Genomic DNA, 25,335 nt, shown 5'->3' on the forward strand with positions numbered 1-25,335 from the left:
CATTTTAAGCAACAATAATAAACCCACTACATGCTCCATAACAATTTAACTTTATGACAATGATTTTACAAAAAGCAATACACACGTTAATAGAGAAGACAGTTACTGCTTTGTGTTTTATACAATAGAAGACACCTGGATCCCATATCTACTTCTGCAGGCGCTACCGCTGCAAAATGGAAAAGTGCGGAAGAAAAACAGCATTATAAATGTGGAGCTGGAGGGAAGATCATATTCTAATTGCCTTCTGAGATAATTGTGACGATTCCTCACCATACTTGAGGAACAGCAGTTTCTCAAAGGTCAGACGCAACATGGGTGTGAACTTTTCCATTACATTACAATCTGCTTGTCTATCTCACACTTTTAATGGACTATCTACTTACAAAAAATTCTTTAGCCTTAGTCATCTGGAAAGTATCAGTTATTGAGATATGCCAGTTTTCTCAATGTTGACACATCTCTTTCCTATCAGAAAAATCACATATGTTAACGTCTCTACTGATCTCATTGGGAACGAGTCATGGGGTAGGAATCTGTCAACAGGAGCAGGTTATGGGTTGGGAAGCTGTCAGTCATGCTCACAGTGGGTGTGAGTTTCCAAAACCTGCTTTACACGGTTAGGTTGAATTTTATATTTGGCAACAAACACTGCCAACTGCTGCTCTTGTTTGATGGGCTTCTGTCATCAGGTGCTGAATTCTGAACATCTAAGAACCTCCTACCCTTTTTAAAAGTAAAAATAATGTTCTGGGGGCCCATGAGAATAGTGGGTGAGTTAAATGTTTGCTGTGTAAGCAAGAGTCCCCCAGTGCAGGGAAAGCAGAGAGAAATGGATCCCTTGGGCTCTCTGATCAGCCAGCCTAGCCAGAAATGGTGAGCTCAGGTTCAGCGAGAGAATCTGTCTTAAAATAAGGATGATGACACTCAATATCAACCTCTGACCTGTGTGCACACACATGTACACATGCATGTGCACTCCTACCCAATACACTAAATGAAATCTAAAAGGTTCCCGATCAAGCCATCGCCTAGCAGTTTTTTTGAGAGAGCCGAGATGTTTTATGGTTCTCAGTCTGCCATTTAACATCTATGTACTTGAAGTCAGGCTTGCCCTGGTTCACTGAGTAACAAGCAGGGATCTTTTTCGATGAGTCTAAGGGGCAAACAAAGAACATGCTGCCACATGCCTAGTGGCCAGTGCATTACCTTTTGACTGTTCCAACCGACCTGTAAGGCAAGTCAACAAGACAAAAAGGGTTCCTTATGACCTTGGGCTGGGGACTGAGACCACAGCCTCACGCAGCGTAGCTGATCCTACCTACCACTATACCTCCACCCAGCCAAGGGGATAGATCTTAATAATAATGGAAATGTGTCACCCTCTGCCCCCCTGGAAATGGTGTCTTCGGTGACTCATAAGGACCCAGTAAGCCAGAGCCTGCGAATCACTAGGCTGGAATTAGTTCCCCTTTTAAGACTTAATTCCTAACTGGTAAAACCAGAGACCACACTGACAGCTGAACCAGTCCACAGAGGAGCAAACATGTGACCTCATGCATGTCTATTGCCCTCCCCAGGATCCTCCATCAAACCTCTTCCTAATGGAACTGATAACCATCCAGCAATATGTCAAGGAAAGTATAAGCACATTCATAGGCACCTTCAAAGACATTGCAATATTGCAAGCACTACAGCTTGCAAATACCAAAAGCTGTAAGCACAGGTTCCAAGTTAGCTAACTAACTGGGGAATTAATTAGCGGGGCTTGGGGGTTAGAGGTGTGTGTCCAGGGTAGGGGGGTGGTGTCTCTGAGCAAGCAGTAAAGGTCTAAATGAAAGTGATTTTGATAAATATCTAGACTTGTGTTTAAGTCCAGTCCTTGAGAGGCTCTCTGTCTTTCCTCATAGCAACAGAACTCAGTATCACACACAGAATACCATTTTACCCTGGCCATGAAGGATGAATTAAAATAGGATGCAGTAATCTTTTCAGTTTCATTTCCTGTTGCTGTGACAGAGCACCCTGACAGAAGCAACTTCAGAGAGAAGGTATTTTTGGCTCACAACTCCAGTTCACATTCCACCACCATGGAGGAGTCAGGGTGGTGGGATCAAGAGTCAGCTGATCACACCATACCCAGTCTGGATCAAAGAACAATTGCTCAGCTTGAATTCTCCACTCAGGGAGACTGCATTTCCTGCCTAATGGAATCTTCTACCCACACCAAGGACTGGGTCCTCCTACAGAACTATCTTTATCCAGACAATCTCCACCCCACCCAAGGTATCCCCCAACACGATCTAGGTAACCACTCATTGAAACAATCTGTTAAAGTGACTCTAAAATCTAGCCATTATAAGACTTGTACAACTTACAGAGTCTGGGCCAGTAGCCTGCTACAGCATCACTAATAATCTCGTGTACATTATGCCCATTACAGTTACTAGCAATAATATAGGTGGTTCTTATCTGTTGAAATTCCTCAGCCCTTATTTTAGGAAAACAGAAGTATTTTAAAATACGATAATGAAACTTTCCAACCGTGCAGTCTTCTGATTTATTTAATATATAGATGTTCAAAGTCTAACCTCTAGAACATTAAAAAGAAAATTCAAAGATGGGCATCTTTAATAATTAAGCTCCTGGCTGCAACTCAGAGGGTTGTACAGTGGTACTGGTCTGGGACAGCTGTGCAGGCCGTTTGATATCACCACTGCTTTGAAGAAGGGCTAAAGGAGCAATAAACCATCATCCCAAGATTCCAGACTCTCTGTGGTGCTATTGCGCTATAAATATTGATTTGTTTTCCTAGGTAACGTGCTTTTTAAATAAGCCAAGAAAGGGTAAGTCTAATAAGGAATCGGAGCAAATGCTAAATGGGAGACACAAGGGTTAAGTTAAACTTCCCGACTGCCTCCTCCTCCCTGCACCTAATGCTGCTTCTCCTAGTCCTTCCATTGACTCATGTATTATTTAGCCACTTGAGGCGATGAATAAACTTGTTCCAAAAAGCCCTGCCTAAGCTGGCAAGGTATTTAATCAAATCTAAAAATAGCATAGAGCCACAAGGTTTCTAACGGAATTTGCTATACAAACAGCACAATTACTCTACGTGCAACCATTTCTCTCGTCTCCAGGGCCACCGCACACAGCCCACTGTGGGAAGAGTCATGTTATTAACACATGCCATGTTACAAAACCTACCCTCCAATGACAACGTACCAAGCCAAGCCTGGGAAGAATTCTCCATACACTCGTCATGGCCTAGGGCTTAGCCTTACCTAGAATGGCAGTTCTACCACAAGGCTCTACCGGGTGATCATCCAAAGCTCAGACAGGAACAGATGAGGAATGACTATTGTTCTCTGCTTGATTTACTGTAGCACTCCAAGCTTGATTTTATCCTTTGGTAAGAATACGTACGTGATTTTAAACATGTACCAATCAAACACTGGGGCCCAGCATTCTTGGTCTGGTCAGGCCACAGCAACATTAACAAATCCTGGTCTTTGCATTCCAGCAGCTATTATCTGAAGTTCTCAGAAAAAGAATTCCTTCCCATGTTGACCCTTCTACAAAGGCTGACTGATGGAACAGAACACCGATGGCTGTGGAGAGCTACATTTTCGCAGGTCCAGAGCTAAATTACCCTGGGCTACCCTCGCCACCAAACAGGTACTTACTGCCCATCTTTGTGTGTGACCTAACATGCTTGTGTCTACTGAGTCATGTGAAATGTATTAGCAAACACTCACTGGCTTCCACCAATGCAAAGACTAAGAACAGCCTCAAGTAGCATCTCAGGCCTACTGCAGAGATTCCCCACTTTGCTGTAACCTGCCCACTTGGGTTTCCAGCACTATATTTGAGAAGTGCTTTGATCTAAAACTTTTTTGTTCTGTTACTATAAAACATCATGAAAGTGTTACCTGCCACATCAGAACACAGAATTTGGAGTGGCCTGAATATGTATTCCTGAGCCACAGTCATTCACATTTGGCTTCCTAATGAACCATCTCTATTGCTCTTGAGGTGAGAGTTGTGGTTTTTTGCGAGAACACGTCTGAATGCCACTCTATGCTTCATGTCCATATGTAGCTGAACACTTGCTTGGAAGGCCTTGGATGCCACATGTGTTCCCAGGTCTACCTTCTCTAAGAGGTTCCCATGGCTGAATGAGAGTTGTCCTCATATGAACTACTCCAGCTAGAACTCATTATTAAATTCTTCTTCCAGCACAGAAAATGGTGCTTGGTATTTGCAAATGGTATTTGCAAAAAAAAAATAATAATAATAAAATGCTGGAATATATTAAACTTATGAATAAATGTGGCTTCCGGCTATCTCTTTTTATACCCACTAAGATTATAGTAAGGTCAATCTCTTTATCAAAGAAGAAACGATCCAAAGGTGTGTGTTGAATTGCTGGTTCAAGCACTGCCAATAATAGATGAAATCCCAGCAATGGAGTCTTTTCATCAATTCCTCTTTCCTATTAAGTTTTCACTGCTGTCCTTCAGGCACAGCTGAGTCCCTCCCCTACAGGAGTGCCTGAGCACCACATACCTCAGGTTAAAGCCTACACTCCTCTTAAGAATTTTACACTCTCTGAATCAAACCTTTCACATCCATACAGCTTTACCAATTCGGGTCAACAATCATGTAATCAAAATTGAAAACGATCAATTATATCTGACAAGGGATTTGTCTCTCAAAACTTGTCATTGACTATTGATTAATGGAGAGGCCCACGCTCTTCTTGGCCATTTGCCTTCTATTATCTCATTAAGGATTTGCAGACTTCACTAACTGTCAGGCTAACTTTTGAGAAGCATTACTTTCCTATCCTTCATTGTTTTGCCCTCTGACCTTCAATGCTCTAGAAAAGTAACGACTCCTATCACCTAGGGACTACTGATCCACAACATTCACTAGTTGATTTTCTATCAAAGGGTGGAGTGGATGCCTCCATCCACATCTGGTTCTAGAATTACTCCGCCCACATGTTTCTTACCAATTGCTTCCGGGAGGCAGACTTAACTTAAATCTCCGTTGTGTAGCATCCACAGATGCTCTTGTTGTTATTGTTACTGGGTTAATTTATTTTTGTGGTGCTGGGATGGACTCTAGGCTTCAACCTGCTTAGGTAAATGCAGTGCAATACACTCCAGCCCAAATCTCTACACTTTACTATGGTCACAGATGGAATTTTTGTCTTAAAAATGAATCTTCTCTAAAAAAAAAGCCTGAAGATTCACTATACACGAGTCACTCAACTAGCTGCTGGGAGCAAACAGATTTCAGTGAGGAGAAAAGGATTACAAAGAACCACTGCACACTATGTCACCGAGGGATCGGCATAAATGACATAAGGGAAGATGGGAAAGGAAGTACCAGTTTATAAGGGGAGAACAGGACACACGCTGTCCGTGTTCCTATCTTGCAGGTTCCACTTTCGGATCAATTCCTCACGGTGGCACCGTGTGCATGCTGACTGGTAATAAGCTTGTTTGGCACCAGGCTGCTACTCCATGCCGTGAGCAAGGCTTCTCAGTCCTGAAGCATATGGCTGCATGTCTATGTGTATTACCTTCAATGGGTAGAGAGGGCTCACTGATAATCTAATGCAGTCATTTTTCTCCTTAAGGGAGGAGTAATGAACGTGTTAACACATCCTTTGCATCCATAACAGGCTATCAGGGGTAGGACACTGACATCGGCTAGACACTACGGTTAAGAATGTGAGGGAACTTTAACATGCTAATAGGAATTCCTCAGAGCAAGACTAAAAAAATAGCTAAAGTTCTTCTAATTTTACAGGTAGGAAAGTTTGGTATTAGAAGCATAAGAACTCCCGACTAGAGTTACAGTCCAAGTGACTGTGGAGACAAATTCATGTCTCAGCCATCAGAACAAAGATGGGCTCCCACCCAACAAGAGTGGGATCAGAATAACTCTAGGCCCTGACGTTGTTCACAAATTCCCAGCACGGAAGTCAACACCAAAGGGCAGCCATATAGCAAATGCATTTCAGCAGACCCCATAGTAATGGAATAGGAAAGACAAAAACTCTCAACACATGGCCCAACTGGGGCTTAAATATATGTACGCATTCTTGATAGAAAGAAAGGAGGTCCATGGGAAAGAATTAAGAATGAGATAGTTTCCTATTAGGTAAAGCTGAAAAACAACAGAGGCTTATTGCCTTGCTAGGAGACTTGATGAAGGAGGAATATAATACTGAAGGAAAAGGATCCTTGTCGTGTGTGTCTGTGTGTGTGTGTGTGTGTTTTACTAGTTTGTCCTAAAGAGGATCAGAGCATATTTCACGAAATGCTTGGCTTCAGAAGTATTAAAGATTTAGTGTATGGTGAGTCTAGGTGTGTTCTCACAAATACTGTGGTCATCTCTAGTGAGCATCCAATGTGCTGACATATACTACAGGTCAGGCCTGGGGACCCAGCTAACACAGATTCCAATGTCAAAGGCTTACAGTGGATCTAAAATTCTGTGTTTTTTAGCAAGTCGACAGTTTCTGCCCCATACAGAAGCCACTGTTAGGGCTTGTTTCACTCAAGTTCCTCTGGCCTCAGTTCAAAGCTCAGAGGCTATGAGATGATAGTGATGACTATGCCGTTCAGACACATGTCACTCTAAATTTAAGATTCTGGTAATACTGTAGACCAGTTAACTTAGCACGATGAAAGTATAATCTCAAAACTACAGTTGGATACTCTCTCAATTATATTAACCTCTTATCATGATTACACAGGACACAATCAAAGGTGGCCATTTCTCAACTTCACTTTGAAACTTTAAAGATGAAATCCTTAAGGAATTCAGGGAAAGGGGGTACAGAGATGGCTCAGTGGTTAAGAGCACTTGTTGTTCTTGCAGAGGATCCAGGTTCAACTCCCAGCACCCACATGGTAGTTCATAGTCATCTGCAGCTCGACTACCAGGATGTCTGACTCCTTCTTCTGACTTCTGAGGGAATTAAAACTATACCCATACATGCAAGCAAAAATACTCACACATAAAATAAAATGAATATATTTTTTAAAAAGAAAGAAAGAAAAGAATACAGGGAATAGAGGAGAACCTAAATTTCCTAACATCTAATGGAATTTTGTGACATATTTTATGTTTATATTCACACTTTGGGAAATCACAGCTCATATCTAGACTCCCCAAAGAAATAAACAAACATTTACATATGATTTTATCAAGGTGCTATATTTAGCACTAACCCACTGTGATAAAACAAATGTTATCATAAATCTGCTTCAAAATAAAGTTCCAGTCACAATCAAAGTGGTTAACAATCCTCTGTTTAGTATGCTAAATGCATCAGAGTCAGCGCTCTTTAATTGGAGAGATAAAGCACTTTAATATTGATGAAATATTTCTAATATTTAAGTAGCAGTTTTACACCAGTAAATCTAAACAACTTTACCTATCACTCTGGCAGCCTGACAACCAAGCAAAAAGAATTCAACCCAATAGTGGTTTCCTAGGCAACAAGCAGAAAGAACCACTGGGGGTAAAAATCGAAAACAAGAAAAAGCATTGTGGCATTTCCAGTAAGTTTAAGAAATGCATTCTAATTGTTCAAATGTCACAAAGACAACAATATTGAAAATCATTTCATTGGAAATGATTCAAAAGATAATGCCATTTTCATCGTAGCAAACGGGGTGTGAAGAAATAGAAAAATTAGATTCCCTTCCTTTATTCTGAATTAAGTAGGGTCAGTCATCAATCTTGTCTGATTTTATGAAATTTATCTACATTAGTACAGATTTCTAATATGCCTCCTTATTTCCCTATAGCAAGGATGGGCTGACAATCATCACACGAAGAATGACCCAGAGTTAGGAGACTGTAGTTTAGATAAAGCCTCTGGGCATCTCAGGGCACACAGAGGACCCCATGCATGCTTAGGTATTCATTCAAAAGGAACATCCTTTGTAATGGTTAAATTTATTAGCTACTTGACATGCTCTATGATGAGCTTGGAGACAAACCTCTGGGCATGTCTGCAAGCAAGCTTCTAGATCAAGGTAACTGAAGCAGAAAGAGCTACCTAAGTGTGAGTAGGACCTTCCTCTGGGCTAGCATCATGTACTGAATGAAAAGGACAGTGAGGACCAGGATGCCTCTCTCTGCTTCCTGACTGTAGAGGCAATGTGAGGAGCTGCCTCAAGCTCCTGTGAACAAACACCCTACTATGATAAACTATACTGGCCAAACTAATACAGAATAAACCACTCCTTCCTTAAGTTGCTTTCGTGAGGTGTCTCCACACAGCAGGTAGAAAAGTAAAAGTACAACTCTCCTTAAGAACAGCTGGATATCCTCCCTTGCCTCCTGGTTGTTGTTTTTTGCTGTTGTTGTTTGTTTTGGCTGTAACACAGAAGGCACTTGGGTTCAAGGTTCAACCTTAGCTTGTGACTTTTAGAGCAGAAGCAGAGAGAGCTGGCTCATGAGATCAGTACTATGTTCTAGGTAATTTGACGCTATCTTTATTGGTCTTGAAATTTGAAAGTTAATCTTGAGAAAAGGATACTGGAAACACTATATACTATATAGCTAATTTAAGGTTTAAATGTTTACCAGCTTCAATAACAATGGAGCATTCTGTATCATCTTTATGATAAGAGTGGTTTTTTTTCCTAGAATAAGAAATGTGTAAGGAAAGCTCTTAATCTACACTGAATGGTACTGCAGTCCTATGAGACACCCAATATTGTTATTACCCAAACAACTTTCTCAGAGAAAAACTTCATTAATTTAGAAACTTATCTAATAATTCAGTCAAAGCCATCAACTTAGTAGCTGTGATCAAATATTACAAAAGTGGTTTTTCTGATAATTCACCTCTTGATGGTTGGTAAAGTAAGGAAACAAACAGTAGAATGTAAATAATAATAATAAAAAATAGTAAAGTAAGAAAAAAATTGTTTCTATTATATATACCAAACAAAGCAAGGGAAAAATGTTGCAATTCTTTCCCAGTGGCAATCCACCAACATTGTGAGAATGGTACTAATAACTAGAGAATGGTGGGCAACCCTACTCTGAGTGTCTCAGTGATCAGTACGCAATCTTGTTACCTAGGTGATCCAATGATCAGTGTGTAACCTTGACCTGAATGTCCTAGGGATTAGTGTGCACCCTGAGCTGGGTATCCCAGTGATAGGTATGCAATCCTGACCTGGGTGTCCCAGTGATCAGTGTGCAACCCTGTACTCTGGATTTCTCTATGATCGGTATGCAATCCCGAGCTGAGTGTCTCAGTGCATCCGTATGCAACCCTGACCTGGGTGTCCCAGTGATGAGTATGCAACCCTGACCTGGGTTTTCCAGTGATCACTGTGCAACACTGCAGTATGGATTTCTCTAAGATCGGTATGCAATCCCAAGCTCAGTGTCTCAGTGCATCCGTATGCAACCCTGACCTGGGTGTCCCAGTGATGAGTGTACAACCCTGACCTGGGTGTTCCAGTGATCACTATGCAACACTGCAGTCTGGATTTCTCTAAGATCGGTATGCAGTCCTAACCTGGGTGCCTGGTTTCATATGTGTGTGTTCCCTTCTTCATATATGCTTGCTCACATATAAAAGCTAAAACAACAGAAGGCTGAGAGCTACCATGGAGCAAGTTGGTAACTCATGAGAAAAGTAAATTCCTAGAAGCAGAAGCACATATACTGGTGAGCACATTCTTATACATTAGTTTTGGTTCACTTGGACACACTGTCTCTGTTGGTTTGTTTTTTATCCAGCTGTCTAGAATCTCTTACTGGTTACTAAACACAGCAGAGGAAGGAGGTCACCATACTTTATCCATATGACATACAAAGTAGTTTTAAAAAAGATTTAAACAACACTGTAATTAATTAAAACTCTGAGATGGGCTTAATGGCATAAACTTTTAATGGAAACTGAGGCAGAAGGATTCCAAATTTTAGGCCAGTTGAAGCTATCAGTGGTATCCTAGCCTGTATTTTGAAACTGTAGCTTTAAAAGAAAAAGAATAGTACCTCAAGAGTCCAGAGGACTGGTAGATGGGCTAGAATCTGTGCAGGTCTCCAGGGGCCTGACAAAGCATGCTAATAATGAAATGCAGACCGGATTTTTCTTCCATACCTATGAGCTGGCACGGCTGATGTCAAAATCCACATCTAATCAGATACTCATAAAACTGCTCCTTTTTCATAGTTTAAACTTATGTTTTCCTTTCCCACAGTTTTTTTTTTAATTTACAAAAGACATGTTATTTCAGATATTAATATATAATGTGGTTTGATTAAGCAATGTCCTTCATAGTTGGGGGTGTGTGAACCCTTGGTCCCCAGGTGTTTGAGGAGATGGTACAGCACTACTGGAAAAGTCTGTTACCTAGGGTTCATTTTTAGGGGTTTATTATCTTACCCTATTTCCAGACTGTGTGTTCTTATTCGTTCTCTCTCTCTCTCTCCCTCTCTCCCCCCCTCTCTCTTTCTCTCTCTCTCTTTCTCTCTCTCTCTCTCCATCTGTCTCTGTCTCTCTGTGTGTATATGTATGTATGTGTGAGTCTATTTCTCTCTGTATATATGTGTCTGTCTCTGTCTCTCTCTGTGTATCTGTCTCCCCTTCTCTATGTATATGTCAGTCCCTCTCTGTGGTTCTTTCTCTCTGTGAATATGTATGTATGTGTCTGTCTCGTCTGAAGGTATGTATGTGTGTGTGTGTGTGTGTGTGTGTGTGTTTCTCTCTCTGTGTCTCTGCCTCTCTCTCTCTTTCCTTCCTACATATGAATGGATATATGCTCTCTAGCTTCCTGCTATAGCTGCTGATTAATACTATGCCTTGCTCTACCTATAGAGTTATAACCCAACAAGAATGCTTTCTTCTAACAGATGCTTCTGGCAATGTTTTTTTTATCATAAACAAACAAATGAAAATATAACTAATATAAATGCTCATCAACTAACAACATTTTTGGGTTTGTGGAACATCAATATCATATATACAGTAAACTTTGATGCATCACAATTAACAGGAAACAGGGTTAGAGATGTGCCTTAGTTGGTAGAGGGCTTGCCTCACATGCCCAAGTCCTGGGCTTGATCCCAAGCACCACTTAAACTGAGTGGGTGGTCTAGGCCTGTCACATGAGAATTGAAGAGAGAGTTCAAGGCCATCTGTGGCTACACAGCAAGTTTAAGGCCAGCAGGCAATGTATGAGACCTATTTGAAATAATAATAAGGACAATAACATAGTAATATGTGCCCTGACTCTAACATATCAGGAAGTAGTAGATTAAAAAGTGTACGCTGAAAAGTTAATTAAAATTAATGTATTCCAAGCAATTGCCTTTCAATTACCAATCCCACAATACACAGGAGGCAGGGCATCCAGAGAACACTACTCTTCTTTGATGGAAAAATGTCCCCAAACTCAAAACTCTTTGAAACCTCAGATTTCACAACTTTCTCTAAAGCAAAGTGTGGTTATGAATTATCATGCCCCAAATGGAATACATCTGAAAAGATTAGACAATGTTTTGACAAACCACGTTCCTTTCATGTTTGCATTCATAAAAGAGCAAAGAGTCTTCTGAGAAGTGATGGTACTCAGCACCATGAAACTTAATCATGAGAATTGTGCAGAACACACCAGCAAGAGAGACCATTTCAGACCAACACATATCCACTCAATTAAAGGAGGAAAAAAAATCAAGTTAAATATTTTATTGACATAACAGTGAAATCACAAGAAATGAACCAAAGAAAAAGAGACCCCTTCCCTTCTCATCAGGGAAAAGACTGCAGCATGCCCCTTGGAGCTCAGGAAGTAAATGCTCCTTTTGCTATTCTGTGGAATCACCCAGAAAGATCAATCATCAGAAAAGTGTGACACATTCCCAGAATGCAGTCCGTATCTTTATAATCCCAGTTCATATTTACCTTACAACTTAAGGAGTATGTAGACTTAGCATTTTAGGAGCAATGTACAAAGCAGAAAAGACATGATGAAGGCAAGAGGTTCCAATGCTAAACACAGAGTCATGTTTCTTGGTAAGACACTGTATGTGTCCCTTACCTTTGTTACCCAATGAATATTGCATTGCCAGCAATTTATTCATCCATCCACCCATTCTCCTTTAACAAGACCTTCCTCTCTCTTCCTCTCTCCCGGAACGTGCTAAATTTAGAAACCAAATTTACACTCAAAATCTGGGTACAATGAATTGGAGCACAAAGAGTTAAGATACACAGATACACGCTAGCTCTAAGTGTGTCCAAAACAGGACACACAAAAAGCCTGGGTTTAATCCCCAGTACCAAAATAAATCGGGTGAGTATGGCACACCTGAAATCCGAGCACTGAGCTAGCAGGAGAGTCAGAATTCAAGGTCACCCTTCACTACACAGTTTGAGGCTAGCATAGAATACAATAAAATCTGGTTTTTTTTTTGGGGGGGGGGTGTTTTGAGACAGGGTTTCTCTGTATAGCCCTGGCTGTCCTAGAACTCACTCTGTAGACCAGGATGGCCTCAAACTCAGAAATACACCTGCCTCTGCCTCCCAAGTGCTGGGATTAAAGACATGCACCACCACTGCCCGGCTAAAATCTGTCTTAAAACAAACAAACAAGTCGCAAAATTGTAACACAGGTTAAATAGCACACACATAAAATCTGAGCTTTTGGAAGCTGAAGGGTATAGAACTCCAATTCCAGACAAACCTAGATGAAAGGCTAGAAAACAAACATAGCATATTTTACTTATCTTTATGATAGGCAAAGAGGCCTTGTAGAAACCCTGCTACTTACCCAGGAGAAGAACCCTGAGAGTCCCCGATCACAGGAAATGCCTGAAAAGGCCTTCATTTCTGACATACCCACTTTGTTCAGGTCACTTGTTTATTTCTATCGTTTCATTTTTAAAGCTGGTAAGGAATAGACAAACTTCTCAGAAGCAATAAAACGTTAAGACCGTGAATCCAGATTTGGTAATGCATGTCTTGCTAATGTACAGAGTGACTGGAGTGAAGACAGGAGAGTAAGGCCAGAGTACCACTGAGACAGGCTTTCAGTGTGTTCATTTCCTAATTAAAAGTCTCAATTGTCCATGTTAACAGAGCTCTTACAGAAGCACTAGTTAATTCAAGACACAGATGCAGGAAGATGGGTGTGCACGGGGGTTACAGCTCAGCTAAGGTGCTTGGCATGCTCAAAGCCCCGACTTTAATTTCCAGCTTCCATGTGGTAATAAGCACTAGGGAGACGGGTGCTGCGGGGTGAGAAATTCAAGGTCATCTGCGACTACAAGAGTCAGAGGCCAGGTTATACCTCAAAAAGTAACTTATGAAGTTCTCATATAAATTTAAAGTCTTAGACAATTTACAAAAAAATAAAAATATAGCAATGTCATCCAATGAATGTCCTTTGAAAGAAAATCTTCCATGTTTAAAATAATAATCCACATTAAAGGAATTTGGTCAGTGAAACTGACAAATCGTGTATAACCTGGGACCCTGGTGATGACTCCACAGACATGAACAGTGGTTGATCATGCTGCCCTTGAGAACCATCACAATCCCTGTTCAAGGGCATTACTCTGTTAGTCTTATGAGCTGAGAGGAAGAACCTGAACTTCAGCACTGTGGAGTTTGGAGCCAATCAGCACACAAACAAGAAAGGTAGCATTCTTTCTGCACCTATTGAGACATGATCTCTCTATGTTGCTGAGACTAATCTTGAACTCCTGACCTCAAGGGCTTATGCCTCTCCCAAGGGGCAAGTGCTTACAAAAAAACAACAAAACAAACAAAAACCAGCATGCTCTACAGATAGGCACAAAATTAGCTCAAAATGCAGGCACAATAGTCAAGAAAATCATCGATTCTTTAAAAGCTAGTAAATGCCCATAGATCCAACTCCTGTCTATCCTAAGAAATCAAAAAATAGAAAGGGCTGAACTAGGTAAAGAATGGCCCCTGAGGCAAAGGTCAGCAGTGGAGAGGATTCCCAGCTGCTGAGCTAACAGGACCCACAAGGAAGTAAAAGCCAAGTGCAGACTAACCAGGATCAGTTGCAGCCCCACATTTCAGTATTTGCAGCCTGTACACAATTTTCCTAATCGATATTTCATACAGTACAAAAGTGAGCATTTATCATGGAATTTTCCTAATGATACAAACAAGCTAAAAGTGGAACAAACATCTTTTTCACCAGAGTTTTTTTTTAACCAACCAAACAGAATTATATAACAATGGTCAGAATTCTGTTTCTCGTAAAACAGCGCTCCATGGTGCTCATCTAAATAAAGCAAATCGTAAGTGAAACACTCCATGGTTAGCCCCTCACTGCCGCTGTTCTCCTTCTTGACATAGTTAAAATGTCCAACCCAAGAGCTGCTATGCACCCTGTCCAAGTCTTCACTGGTGTACAGGCAGCAACGACTGGGGGAATAATGGCCTCCATGTAGAAGGGTTGGGGGAATCATAATGGAACATCTGTTGAGCATGCGTGAGATCCTGGAGATTATATCCAGCACCATTCATGACTGGGTGCATGAATGGGTGCCAGCATGTGTTCAACAGAAGTGCTGTGTTAAACTGTGAAAATAGTAACACCCATGTAATCTGTGGGTGTTTGGATTATTTTGGTTTGGATATGATATCCACACACCCCTGGGATCATATATTTAGCCACTTAGTCCCCAGTAGTACCTCAATATCTTTAGGAGATGAAACCTTCCAGTGGTACACATGCACCAGGATGGAAGGAATAATGGGGGCTGATTGTTCAAGAACCAGACCCACTTCTGATCATTTGCTCTCGTGACTATAATGGGACCAATTATCCTATAATCCAGTGTTCATGCTTTGCATGCCCTGATGGGCTGCATCCCTTGACCTTTAGCCAAAACTTAACCCTTCCTTTCTTGAGTTGTCTTTTTCTTGAGAAAAAGAGAGTTGTCAACTCTTTTTCTCCTAGAGCAAGGAGAAAAATAATCAATGTAGGGGGTTAGGAGAGGACAACAAGGTATATGGACAAGGATACCACATCACATATATATTGCTACATTGTATCTTAGTTAGGGTTGTATTGCTGTGAACAGATACTATGGCCAAGGCAAGTCTTATAAGGACAACATTTAATTGGGGCATGTTCAGAGGTTTAGTCCATTATCAAGGCAGGAATACGGCAGCATCCAGACATATATGGGCCATGCATATACAAACCATCACAGATCACATTATTACAATTATTTTTAGTATTATTAGCAATTGTGATTGCTAATTACTGTTAATGTCTGCGATGATCTGAATGAGAATGGCCATGATAGGCTCTTATTTTTGAGTGTTTAGTCACCAGGAAGTGGAACTCTTTGAGAAGGATTAGGAGGTATGGCCTTGTTGAAGGAGATATATCCCTAGGGGTGACTTTGAGGTTTCAAAAGTCCACACCAGACTCAATCTCTCTGTCTCTTTGTCTGTGGGCACTCTCTCTCTTCTCTGCCTACCTGTCTACCCAGCTACCTGTGGATATAAATGTAAATCTCTCAGCTAAGGCCTGTCAGCTTCCCACCATGATGAACACAGACTAACCCTCTAAAACTGTAAGCAAGGCAGGCTCCAATTAAATGCTTTCTTTTATGACAATTGCCTTGGTCCTGGGGACTCTTCACAGCAACAGAACAGTAACTGAGACCATGTCTTACTATGTCCAATTTAAAAATTAAACTTTATTAGAAGTACATATCTATAGACAAAAACATACGAAAAGGCATGGTAGCCTGTACCTATAATCTCATGATTAGAAGAGGCAGAAGGATATTCAGTTCAAAGTTAGCCTCAGGCCAGCATGAGCAACATGAGGCCCTGTCTCACACATAAAAGAAAAAAGCATATACACAGGGCTATCAGCTTAAAAGCAGAGCAAGGGGGGGTGGGGGGGGGATTCCCTTCCTTTAAAGAGGAGCTAAAAGGAGATAGCTTCTCTGACCAAAACAACCTCCTGGCTCCTTATCACCAAGATCCCGCCCTAGGCTTGCCTACAGATCAGAAGTCAGAATGGTTGTGTTCTCCTGTGTTTTGATCCACTAGGGACTTTGTTTGTGTCTCCCTTTCACAACCCACTTGTTCCAGTTAAAATATAACCATAACCATTTGGCCAATAAGAACCCTTACTAGATATCCATGCACTATTAATCTAACTAATCACCAGCTGCTCTTCCTTGTTCTAAGTCATAAATCTTCAAGCTGAAACATCACTGCCAAGCAACATAATATCCTTTTCCAATTCATTATCACAAACTCTATATTTAAAATAAATACTGTTCCAGCAGATTTAAATAACAAATCAGCCAATGGATCAGCCCACAATGACATTTTAATTAAGTGTGATAATAGGGCTACATAACCTACCAGAGCTTTAAGAAGCCCTTTGGTCACGGACTTTTCCAGATTACTGTTGGTCCAAGCTACCCTGACTGATCCAGTTGTAATTTTCCATCTTTAAACATGAGAATTAACTTTAAAAAAAAAAAATCATTATCCACGCTACTTGTAAACTCTTTCCACAAATACTCTCATCGTCAGCTTTGTGTATATACTTAGACATAAGCACATTTATGAATGTATATTTACAGTGTGAATATCTAAATACTTGGATATTGATATAGATACATATATCAAATTATTGATAGGCAACTACTACAAAGGCAAAAAAGACACCTAGTGGACAGCAGTACAACTGCAAGGTGGTAGCTCACCCCAGTGACAGCTGTGCTTGCCACTTGACACTTAAACCAGGTGTGTTGGCTTATACCTTTAATCCCAGCACTCTGCAGGCAGGGGCAGCCAAATCTCTGCATTTAAGGTCAGCCTAGTCTACAGAGTGACTTCAAGGATGGCCAGGGCTACACGTCTTGAAAAACAAAAAGGTTGAGGAAATAAAGGAAAGCAGCTGTGGAGACCTAGAACACACAGGTGTGTAGAGTGCAGATACATGCAGCTGTGGAGCCCTAGAATTGATGGTGTGTGGGGTGCAGATACATGCAGCTGTGGAGTCCTAGAATTGATAGTCTGTAAGGTGCAAATACAAATACATGCAGCTGTGGAGCCCTAGAATTGATGGTCTGTAGGGTGCAGATACATGCAGCTGTGGAGCCCTAGAATTGATGGTCTGTAGGGTGCAGATACATGCAGCTGTAGAGTCCTAGAATAGATGGTGTGTGTGGTGCAAATACATGCAGCTGTGGAGCCCTAGAACAGATGGTGTGTGGGATGCAGATACCTGCAGCTGTGGAGCCCTAGAATTGATGGTGTGTGGGGTGCAGATACCTGCAGCTGTAGAGTCCTAGAATAGATGGTGTGTGGGGTGCAAATACATGCAGCTGTGGAGCCCTAGAACAGATGGTGTGTGGGGTGCAGATACCTACAGCTGTGGAGCCCATGAATAGATGTTGTGTAGGGTGCAGATACATGCAGTTATGGAGTCCTAGAACAGATGGTGGGTAGAGTGCAGACACATCCCACCTCTCAGAGAGAATTGAAGGAAGGAGGCCAATGGGGGAACTCACAGCATGATGAGATTTAAGAACAAATGAGGACAACGGTTTACACTTACAAGAGACAGAAACAGCAGGGGTGCTGGGGGGCAGTTGCAAAGGCAATTCTAGATTTAGTTCAGTTTTCAAATAAGTATGAAGATGTTGAAAGAACACATTAAGTGCAAAATTCTGAAAGACTTTTATTATAAAACACCTATTTCCTAAAGAGGTTTTCTGCAGTGCATTTGAGCACCCTACTATGCATCCAGACTTCTGTGCTCACCAGCCATCATGTAATCATACATAATTAAGACTCTTTATGGGGAAAGAAGATGAGGGTCTGTCTGTGGGAGCTGCAATTTGGATGAGAAATGTCTCCTGGAAGCCATAAGATGCAGTTGAGGTTCACCAGCACTGCAAGGAAGTATTAGAACCTTCTACAAGCAGAGACTGCAGGGAGGAAGACAGGCCATCAGGGAGTAAGCCCTCAAAATGTAATGTCAGCCCCTAACCCAGTATTTTCTTCTAGTTTACTTCCTGGCCATTATAAAGCATTTGCTGAACTCCTGCCATGATTCACAGTGAGACCCACAGGCCCAAGCAGCAAGATGAGATAGCTGTGAACTGAATCCATGAGCTAAAATAAATAATTTCATCAGTTATGGACACTGGTTATCTTTGGTGCTTGTCAGTGAAAGAAATCTCAAGCTCATGGTAGGCAATAAATTGATAAATAACTGAAAATCAATAGAAAAAATTTAAAAACAAAATGACTTTGACTTTCAGGTACATTTTCATCCTTTAAAATGGCATCCCACAGAAACTATTAGTTATATCTAGAAATGGAGGAGGTTACAACATCAAAGGCTTTCACTCACCCAGTGACTGGGACTGACTCAATGATTCTGAGACAGAAGAGACGTCTTCAGCTGGCCACAAGAGCCTTACAGGATCAAATAAACCGGAATACAAAACAACCCCTGATGTTCAAAAATATTGCTTTGAGAAATATAAATAAGCAAACATAACCTCAAGAAAAAGCAAACAAGAGATCTATGTCAAGTGCAGCAGAGAAACAGATTTTATGTGCAGGCTTTCAAATTGACAGAGTAATCCACAATATGAGAAAGATAGGAATAAAGGATTGAGCACTAGATGCAACAGAAGACAAAACCAAAAAAGATACTCTGTATATGCACTATTGAACAGGGTATACTAAAACACTTTCATATAGTTGTATGTGTGTAACAACATACTTCACAAAGGATTGAGCACCAGATGCAACAGAAGATGGAAACAAAAAGATACTTTTTATATTCACTACTGTACAGGGTGTACTGAAACACCTTATATAGGTAGGTGTGTGTGTGTGTGTGTGTGTGTGTGTGTGTGTGTGAGTGTGTGTGTGTTTTAAGTTAAGCACATTGAGACTAGAGTATAGCTCCATGGAAGAGGACATACTAAGCTTGTACAAGATCACTAAAGCAACAAGCAAAGGTACTTTACACAGACATAAATAAAAGCAAGACTCTAATATTCATTCTACCTAAAAATGACTTTGAAAAACTGATGCCAGCCAGGAAGTACAAAGGTACATTCAAATCAAGTTATCTGAAAATGTGGCAATTAACCAATAAAGATATTTTGTCATGTATGCACTGTCTGCCACTGTATATTTCCAGCAATGATTCTTTTCTTAGATTTAATGGCCTAAGCTACGGTTGTGCCTTAAACACTCATGAGCTATTATTTTAACTCATTGAGCCTGTTGCCAAGTGATAGACATAGGAAAAGTGACATGGGAATTTTTCTGTAGGGATGCATGTTTTAAAAGCCTGAGATTTTCAAACATCCTTCAAACACCACAATGTCCATAGCCTCAATGGGGAGGAGGCAGCCCCATGTAGACATCTCTCAGTGCTTCCTGGGTACCAACAGTACAGTACCCTGATAAGGCTGCAATATAACTCCGAAGACTTTCAGTGGGATGATCACGGATAAGAGGCTGCCATCCAGTGATGTGCTGGACACCTCTGCCTTACCTGTATGCTTTGAAGCCTAGTATGTCTTGTAAAGTATGTTAAATGTATTTTATTCCTTTTTATAATAGATGAGACACGTAACCAGGCAAATATGAAAATGCTCTACAACCCAAATCGCCATATTTTGATTGCTGGTTGTAAAATGGAAACCTCGAAAATAAAGCAAGCACACTTCTTTGCAATACCAAATTATCACTAGGAAAAGATAATTTTTTTTTCTCCTTGTGGTATTTAAACATCATCCTTTGGAACGAACAATGTGATGCAGGCAGCTAGCTGCCATCGCCTGACAGCCTGTCTTATCTGCCAAATCGCTCATTAGGTTTGGCAATTTTCACCTGCTCCCCCAGTTTATATTTCATCAGGGAACAGGCATCATCTTGCTCTTACCATCTCTATAGCAAGCTCCCAGCAGCCCTTGGTTAACACAGCGCCCCTCTCCCTCACACCTCAACAATGCAATCACTCTATGTACAATCTATTATTTTTAAAATGTCAATGTGGTTCCCACCATGGGAGGCCAGCCTAGCTTCAATAAAGCATTAGTATTGGAGCAAGTGCATTACATAAGCCCATAATGCAGCACTAAGCACACTCAACCATAATTAACCTAGTTCTACACTCAAAAGCAGAACCCATAAACTGCAGGTATTTACTTCTCTAAAACACTCATCTCAGGGAGTAGCTCAAACAGGTATGGGTTAAGATATGAGGCACCAGAGCCCTCTTTCCATTCAGTCAGCTCATCCAACCTTTGCTATAGGCCTGGAAGGAGAATGCTCAATTTATAAACAAAGTATCGGAGGCACAGCAACCAGAGTGGAGAGAAAGCTAAGAACTGCTCACCCTGAGTCTGTGAAGGTGGTGGCATTTGGGCTGGATCGATACATGTTGGGCAAAAATCACCAAAGATATAAAACAAAATGCCTGATACCCTATAAAACAACTTCTGATGGAATACTGGTTTTCATTATGCAGAAGTAAAATATTCACTACCAACCCTGCAATTAGCTGGGAAATTACAATAATTACAGCAATTTTGTATCCCATCTCCAGTCCAATTAATAGATATATGACCTTGTCAACATGTAATAATCAGACTGCATCCACAACAGGGCTGTGGATGCTGAATGGAGCTTACTCAGTGAGAAGGCAATTAATTGAAATTCTGGGAATAGCATTTGTAAGCCTTGCTCTATTTTAACAGCTCAAAGCAAATACAATAGAATTGAATCTGTAGTTTCAATATATATTTAAATCAGATCCAAAAAAAATAACATGTTAATATAAGCTGTTAAAAGGCTAGATCACTAAGCCAAAGAGCCTTAGTCTTCTCTATCTTTGAACAAATCTTTAAGTAGATCTCTATATTCTTAGATAAGGAAAAACCTGAGATCAAAAGGGAAAGGCAGAACAGCCAGACAGCTAAGCCTTGAAAGGACTTACTGCATGAGCCTGGTGATATGAACTCAATCCCAAAACTCACATAAAGGTGACAGAGAAAATGAGCTTCAGGATGTGGTCCTCTGACCTCTGTATATGTGCTATGACACATGTACCCACATGCACACAGCATTCATATGAAGACATAGTAGGAGTTAAAAAAAAAAAAAAACTTACAAGAACAGCAAAGAAAGGAATTTACAGCATAATCTTTTAATAAATATTACTTTTTCTTTAAATTCTAAAAATTATCAAATTAGTAATACCTTAAAAGTATTAAATACTTTAAAAATAATTTTAAGACTTAATAAAATTTTAAAATCATTAACAATATAAAGACTTAAAAATTACTAAGATACAATGTAACTAATCAGATACTTTATCAAACACTTTACAGTAGCACCGTTTCCAAAAGCTGCACTATCAATAGGACACGCAGCATTGCTGAATTTACTGGAATCTTGCTTTGACTTCTAGCCCAGATATGGAAAACAGTTCTGGAAGAAAGCAATGTTGCCAGAACTCCAAAGACAGGTACCTGTCCCCAGCTGTCTGGAAATTTAAGACATCCTTGAGCATTAAGGAAACTAAATCATCATGTAAAAACAAACAAACAAAAAATACCCCTGAGAAAACTGATCAGCTCCTATCCTTGAACATATCCTGGAGTTGACAGTTGACCTCTGCAAGCATGCCTCTCTTAAGTCCTCCTGTAAGAGCACCTGGCCAGTAGGATGACAGAGTCCAATGTGACCAGCAGTATTATTGTCAGGACTGCTGCATGCATGGCACATCTCTATTTTAATGCTACGGTTTCAGGCTGAACTCTTGTTTATATTAAGTTAGTCACAAAGTGTATTTGGGCTATGGGCTAGACTCCCATTCATCTTTCAGTGTGACTCGTTTATTATACTCATTAAGATCTAGAAATAATTTTGTGAACAAGCACCTGTGTATGTCATGGTACAAGGGTGCACATGCCATAGAACCTGAGGGGAGGTCTGAGGACAGCTCACAGGAGCCAGTGTGTTCTTTCTACTGTCTCAGGGACTCGGGTAGTCAGGCTTAGTGGCAAGCCCCTTTCCCCATTCCAGGCCCTCTGAGTCTCCAGGAAACTGGCATTTGAGGATAAGACAAAGATGCCTGTAGGTCTGGGTTTCTTGGTCTTGGCTCCATTGATCTCTGTGCACATGTGTGTGGTCTCTTCATTAGGATTTTACATTTTCCTTATATGCATATTTTGCTCATGCTGGTGACAGAATCTGGGGCCTGAAGTATGCTAGGCACATGATACACCAGCGAGCTATATCCCCAGCCCTGATTGAAAGATTTATGGCAGGGTAGTAAACATAAAGTGGGAGGAATTTAAGGGCTGGGAGATGGACAGGAGTACCATGAGCTACTTCTTCTGGACATGATACGGTCATTGCACTCATGAACCCCTGCAGCTATGACTACTTGGTCAAAATTCCAACAGGCAGCATTAGTTGGATTCAGTGGATTAGAGAGGGAGATGGAGAGAAGGAGGAGTAGGAAGGAGAGGAAGGGAGGGGAGAGGGAAAGGAAGAAGGAGGGAGGGAAAGGGAGAAGAAGGACAAAGGAACACCACTACAGGAGGTTGCTGAGGCTGAGGGATGAGTAGGAGTGGAGAAGAGAGACTTGATGCATATTACTGGATGCACTGTAAACAATATCCAAGTGTCAAAGAGCACATGGAATGGTCTTCAAAATAAGTAAAAGAACGAAATAAGATTTGGTGGAAAACCAAGGGAGTCAGAGAACAGTAAAGAGTCTGACATTTGTCTTATTTCACTTCGTTTTCTATTGAGATTTCCTTTATACTAGGCATGATCTCAGAGAATTACTAGGACTTTTATCTTTCCACTCTCTGAATCTTGGGTGCTTAGTTTTGGACTCAGATTCAAGTTGCCTGCATATTTCAAACTTCTAGCTGACTACATGGGTAAGACAAAAAGCAAACGGCAAACAAGGGAGGAGGCACACACTGCTTACAAACAGGTATTACCAAGATGTTGAAATGTGATGGACCATGTCAGTGAGGGGAGAAAAAGGAATCAGAGTACACTCGGGAAGAATAAAATACACATTCTAAATAATCGCCCATGTTGTATTTTAGATATTATATAATCGACTAAAGAAAAAAATTCACCACCTGAAGACTCTCGCAGCCAGTAAAACTAAATCAAGTATTCTATCTGAAGTAACTGAGCTGATCTTAAGCAGAGACACCTAAAGATAAATAAATGAGCTTTAAACTTATTTCTTTGTCAAAGAAATGTGGGTGTGGCATGGTCCTGTTACAGCTACAACTCATAGTGTTCCTGCCTCAGCCTCCTGATAGCAGGATTGTAGGTGTATGTCACCACCATGCCTGACCTACTGTTAACTGCAGCTCAGCTCTGAAATTTTACAAACAAGTATTATTTCTAGCAAAAATATTTCACTTTTCTAAGTAAACTGTCCAAAATTGGTTATGGAATTCTTCAAACAAATGTCCTAAGACTGAGGGTCTCTGGCACACGACACATCATAGACTGTCTGTCCCTAACTCTCCTTGAGGTTTGAATTCCCTCTCTTGCAAAACCCCACAGACAACCTTGGTGCCAAGGTCTCTTCTTTGCTAGTTTCTCGTGAAATACATACACTATGTGAGTCTTGGCTACAGTGGGAGAAGCCTTTGGTTATTTCTATTTATAAAGAAAGTGCAGAGTAGTATACCTGGCAATCTATCTTTATTTCTCCTTAGTGAGCAATCAAAAGTCTCTACTATAGACAAAACTAAACCCATCTATGAACAGGTTCATAACTGCTGGCTTCTTGTGTAAAAGATACTGATCCAGGTTCAAACTGTAACCAATGTCTGATAAATACAAAGAATTCCATTTGTAGGAGCAAAGATAAAGAAGCCAGGGTACCTGGGAATTAGAATGAAATGTGCAGAATACAGAAAACTCTCACTTACTTGCCCGAAGGACTGAAGGTGTGACCTCAATTTCACTTGTGGCTTGATAAGGCTGAAAAGCAGAAACATTGTTGGTGCCCAGCTCACTGCCGAATATCTCTGGACTCTGGGTTCCTGTGGAGCTGGCACTGGTACCATCTCCTCCATGGTGGGGATCCTGCTCATCAAACACTGCTACCAGCTGGAAACGACAGAAAAAAAATGGCACTTGTGAATGAAGGCATCAAAATCACTACCAAATATTCCAACATGCTGAGACAAACCTAGGAGAAAATACTGACAGCAAATGTATCCAAGAATGCTAGCTTTTTAGGAGACACAACCTCAGTGAAATATTGCTTCCCTCAGGCTTGATGTTCCAGTTACACAATTCTAGGAAGGAAGTTTCATATCTAAAATTTCACAGGTAAAAATATAGTAATACTCAGTGACATCCCAGAATGTTAGGGTAGGAGTAAGTTTAAATCTTTTTTTTACACAGATATGCTACTAAGTATAAAGAAGATCTGTAGAAGATCCATGTAAATGCATGTATACATATATGCTTTCTTTGCCTTCTTTCATTTTCTCACCCCTAAGGGTCTCAAGCCGGCCAGGCTAGCCTAGATTCACTGTGAGAAACACAATTTCTACTGTTTAAAATACAGCTAAATACAAAGAATGGTCATATACATGCCATTTCAGGAAGTCAGTTTGCTTTGTGCATGTGTATAGTCTAGCAACTCCCACTCTGCTCACAAATGCACAGATCAGGAATGAACAAAAGCGTGGAAATATTTTGGGTGGCTAAAGCCAATACTTTCACTGTCAGAAACAGCAGTTGCCGGAAAGGAGAAGCTGGAATGAGCTCTGTGGTGTTAGACTGGAACTGGGGCTCAGCAGAAACTCATGGCTCCCATGAGTAAGCCACCCCCAGCAACACCACTTCCTTACTGTGAACACCATAGGTTCCTAGAAAATAACTGAACTGACCTGGATGAATAGACCAATCACTAGAAGTGGGCCATTAATCAAAAACAGTGCAAGTACCAGATGTATGAGGTCATTGTTGGGATAGCAAGGCATATTGTTGAACAATAAGCTTTTCTAATAGAACATAACATACTCTACAATAATGACAAAATGCACCATATAGAATTTATTGCTATAATTGTACATGATCAGCAATATATAGTAGGTTCTTTCACATCAACAAATGAGAAAACCATTATGCTATGATCGCAAGGAGATAATGAAAATTCCTAGATCTATTGTGGTCTAATGGGTAGTTCGTTAGAAAGATAATATGGTGGTGCATAGCTACAGGTGGCC

General features: G+C 40.7%; 1 protein-coding gene across 13 annotated transcripts in view; it reads right to left on the reverse strand.

Moving 5' to 3' along the window:
- Pard3 (par-3 family cell polarity regulator) overlaps window positions 1–25,335 on the reverse strand; it is a 548,938-nt gene that overhangs the window by 316,031 nt on the left and 207,572 nt on the right. For all 13 annotated transcript variants that reach the window (XM_052166623.1, XM_052166619.1, XM_052166621.1 and 10 more), the window contains exon 3: window positions 24,025–24,205. In XM_052166623.1, the coding sequence (XP_052022583.1) occupies window positions 24,025–24,205 (181 nt within the window). The remainder of the gene's footprint in view (window positions 1–24,024; window positions 24,206–25,335) is intronic.

The sequence above is a fragment of the Apodemus sylvaticus genome, chromosome 21 (assembly GCF_947179515.1).
Source record: "Apodemus sylvaticus chromosome 21, mApoSyl1.1, whole genome shotgun sequence".
Lineage (NCBI taxonomy): Eukaryota > Metazoa > Chordata > Mammalia > Rodentia > Muridae > Apodemus > Apodemus sylvaticus.